The sequence below is a fragment of the Mirounga angustirostris genome, unplaced genomic scaffold (genome assembly GCF_029215605.1).
Source record: "Mirounga angustirostris isolate CCGP_5_RB_7025 unplaced genomic scaffold, mMirAng1.0.hap1 SCAF_4, whole genome shotgun sequence".
Taxonomy (NCBI): Eukaryota; Metazoa; Chordata; class Mammalia; order Carnivora; family Phocidae; genus Mirounga; species Mirounga angustirostris.
The window spans coordinates 88838825-88842774 of NW_026991712.1; the positions used below are offsets into that span (position 1 = coordinate 88838825).

The window sequence follows — 3950 nt, forward strand, 5'->3', positions numbered from 1 at the left end:
CATGATCAGCAATTGACAAGCTTTACTTTCAGGTGCAAGAGTGAAGTTGTTTTGGTTTGGTATTGGTTTCCTTTTAAGGAGCTGGTGAATACATTGGGTGGTTTGAGGAGCAGGGTTAAAGATGTCTTTCCTCCTTTGGGAATTGGCCAAGAGAGTCTGTTGCAACCATTGACCCACACACAGGTTTTTATATGGTGAGAGACAGAGGAGAAAAGACAAAGAGAATACAGGATCCAAGGACTTCCAGGATTTATTCTGTATTATTGTACACACTCACGGATTCAACTATAATACTGGGGATGAAGTCAGAGTTAGTATGGTAACTGTCTCCTTAGGCAGAGGATTTGGCCACCTGAGGTTGGGGCCGAGTTCATTAGGGGTGGTTGCTGAACAATAACTTCCCCTTCCCCCAGCCCCATCAAAGAAACAGAAGGACAGGGTCAGGCAGGTTCACAGATGAGGCAGGCCACCCAGGCTGGGGACCTAAAATTAGTGAGGCCACTGGCTCTCTCTTCACTTGTGTGGGATGGCCTGAGAGCCTCTGGAATACTGGGGGTGCTTACTTATGTTTTGGGGGGCCATACAGATCCTTCTTCTGCTGTTGCTGCTCTGTGAGGGGTAAGACTTCTCCCTTCGGTGACTGAACTGGCTGGGTCTCTTGGACCTGGCCAGGAACTGGGACAAATGCAGGCCACTCCACCTGCCCCTCCTGCTGCTCTGCTGGCTCTGGTGGCTGCTCCTGCTGTTCCAGCGGCTGCTCCTGCTGTTCCAGCAGCTGCTCTTCTTTCTTTTCCAATTGCTCATTTCTCTTTGCTAGCTCTTGATCCAGTTGCTGGTCCAAGAGCTTCTTTTCCTGTTCCAGCTGTTCCTTTTGCTGCTGCTCCCTTTGTGCTTTCACCTGCTCCAGCTGCTGCTCCAGATTTTTTGCTTCCTGATGTTCCTCACACTGTTCCTCTTGCTGCTGCTGCTGTATTTTCTGCTCCTTTGGCTCCTCCTTCTGCTGTTCCAGATGCTGTCCCAAGTGCAGTTCCTGCTCCTGTCGCTCCTGCTGCTGCTGTTCCAGATGCAGTTCCTGCTCCTGTGACTCTTGCTGCTGCTGTTCCAGATGCTGTTCCTGCTCCTGTAGCTCCTGCTGCTGCTGTTCCAGATGCTGTTCCAGGCACAGTTCCTGCTCCTGTGATTCTTGTTGCTGCTGCTGTTGCTGCTGTTCCAGATGCTGTTCCTGCTGCTGTGGCTCACATTGTTGCTCGGGAACCTCCTTCACAAGAGTTGTGTGTTTCTCCCCATGCTCCAGAGGGACCTCCCCCAGGAGCTTGGAGGGCACCTTCTGGCACAGGGCCGGTAGTGAAGTTGGTTGCTTCACTTGCTCCTGCTGGGTATCGATGGGAGAAGAAACAGGCTTGAGGGGTTCCTGATTGAGGGCAGGAGGCAGGGTCACTGGCAGAGTGTGTTGCTGGGACATCCTGGAAGCTGCTTTAGATCAACCTGAAAAACAGAAGGGGTCAGAAGGGTGACTGAAGGCAGAGGGAGTGGATGAATCTCCAGAATCTGCAGAAGGGCCTGGTTTCTCAGCATCCCTTCTCTTTCCTTGGGTTGGGGCTCTCCTACCCACTCTGGGCTGTGTTCCCCAGATGCAGCAGAGTGAAGGGGAGGAGCCTTTTGTTCCTAGAAAGAGCCAACGAAGAGGTCTGTCTTCAGAGTTACTGGGTGCCATTTCTTGCCTAATCCTTGCCTCTGACCTTGACTTCTGACCTCTACTGACCAAGAAGGAGAGATGAGTTCTGGGGTTATGATGGGAAGAGGTGAAGCCCTAGGAAAAGAAGAGTACTCCTGGAGGACTCCTGAGTCCTAGAAAATCAGTGGTCCATGGCACATGCCCTGGACTACTCACACAACATAGTATCAGCTTAAGTTGTCCCACTGAAAGGTTGTATGTTTCTGAGCAGGTCACTTAATCCTGCTGGGCCTCAGATTTCTCCTCTATAAAATTAGCAGATTGGCTTGTTCAACTCCAGGGGTTTCTTTCATGACCTTCAGAGGTTTAGCTGCAGCCCTAGCACTTGGGGGATGGGGTGGGGGGAGGGGCTGGAAGGTTGCTGGGGAGCAGAGCCAGTTCTTTCAAGTCTTGCAATTCTAAGTTGGATTTTCCAGCTTCTGCTTTGCCTGGGTTTCTCCAAATAGAAGATTTTCCCCATTTTGCCATTCTCCCTTCTGCAGTACAACAAGAGTTACATGCATTTCCCTCAAACCCCTGCCCCCTAAAGAAGGCACAGTCATGGTCAGCCCAAATCAAACAGTTTCAGGGAAGAAATTGACTGTACTCCCCCTCATCCCCATCTTACCTCTTCTCTCTCTCTCTCTCTCTCTCTCTCTCTCTCTCTCTCACACACACACACACACACACACACACTCCAAAACATCAAACCAAGGAAAGATGGGACAGGAGGGGAGGGGATTGCTCTCTCTTCTGTGTTTCCATGCCATGACATATGTACTTCAGCACAGTGACCTGAGCCCTCCTAGAAAGACAGGTAGTCCAGTTGAATCCAGCCTGAGAGTGATCCATGCACCTGCCCAGGCTGGCCACCCTAGCCACATTCTAGTGTGCTGGATGCCCCTGGTGCCAGCCCCAGTCCTCCCAGCTAATACTTACCAGACTCACAGTGGAGATGGCTGCAGAGGCCTCTAGTGGAGTTCTGAGCTGAACAGGGGCCAGGGTGCCCTTTATATTGTTCCCCAGCCCAACCTCCTTCCCTGGTTGAAGGAGATGGACTGGTTTCACCACTCAAGTTGGTCAACTTCCTTCAGCCCCTTTCTGACTCATCACAGACATCTGAAGCAGAAAACCCCTCAGGGCCCCTTTTCATGGAGACACACAGAGAGCTCTGGGGGCTCCATCACTCCTGTGATACTCATCTGACCTGGGCATGGGAAGGTGAGGGAAGCATCTTGGGAAACTTGTCCTCTTTTCCTATTGCTTTGTGACCTCAGCCAAGCCTTTTCTCTGAATCTTAATTTCTTCACTTGTAAAACAAGGTCATCCTGATAATTAGGCCTAGAGATTCATTTCCAAGGGCATGGAATGGAAAGTTATGTGTTTCTATGGGATGTTCAGGCTAGGGTATGTGGTGTCAAGGTGGGAAGAATCACATCTCATGAAGGGATGGGGTTGCTGGGGATTCTCGTGGCCACTAGCCCACAGTCCATCTGCTCTCAGGACATATCTATAACTCCATTCTCTATGGAAATAAATCCTGTCCTGAGGGGGTCAGACTTTAGAGCAGAAGGGTCAAGTAGAAGGCTTGTAGGGGCCTTCTGCTGTGAGCTAGGGGCTGCCTACGTCCCATGCCCAAGTTTGTAGTTACAGAAGTTCTCAAGAAAGCCATGCTCATAAATATTCCAAAGCATGGACCACTCACACAAAGAAACAGGTATTAAATATGAAATATATAATATAATAGATATTGCTTTTTATTGCTTTTTTCTATAATTTTCTTAGAGTGCATAAAGGTATAAAGATCAAAACCAAATCATCCATTGCTTTCTCCAAATCATTCTCTAAAAATAGCTTAAGCAGCTCTACAGGGTCGGGGTTGGAGCTTATCCCTCTTCAATGCCAAAAGTGACCAAGCTCATCTGGAATCCAAATTCACTGCCATAGTTTCAAAGACCCTCACTAGGCTTCCTCAGTTCATAGGACAAGTCCAGGGTTTCCCACCTCAGGGCTTGGTGTCTGCTCTCTCTTGGCCGATTGGCTTCTGCAGGGTTCCTGGCTCTCTGTATCTTTTGGCTTCCCATAAGTGCTGGGGTCTGCGGGAGAGCCTTCCTTGACTCCTTACCTAGAGGCTTATCTTCTGGTTCGCTTCATTGCACTGATAACAGTTGAGAGCCCTTTTTGCATTTGTTCACTTGTTTCTTTTTGTCTTTCCATTGGAAAATAAGCTCCATAA

At 49.4% G+C, this 3950-nt stretch overlaps 1 protein-coding gene across 1 annotated transcript; it reads right to left on the reverse strand.

Annotated features, from left to right (window-relative positions):
* Window positions 1–278: 278 nt before the first annotated feature.
* IVL (involucrin) lies at window positions 279–2767 on the reverse strand. The gene is made up of 2 exons (XM_045895338.2): window positions 2654–2767; window positions 279–1485 (listed from the first exon to the last, which is right to left on the reverse strand). The coding sequence occupies exon 2, from the start codon at window positions 1460–1462 to the stop codon at window positions 560–562; it is 903 nt and encodes a 300-aa protein (XP_045751294.1). The 5' UTR covers window positions 1463–1485; window positions 2654–2767; the 3' UTR covers window positions 279–559.
* Window positions 2768–3950: the final 1183 nt, after the last annotated feature.

Bases quoted from the DNA above. Each gene is read 5' to 3' on its own strand.
- IVL (XM_045895338.2), bottom strand. From the start codon at position 1,462: ATGTCCCAGCAACACACTCTGCCAGTGACCCTGCCTCCTGCCCTCAAT.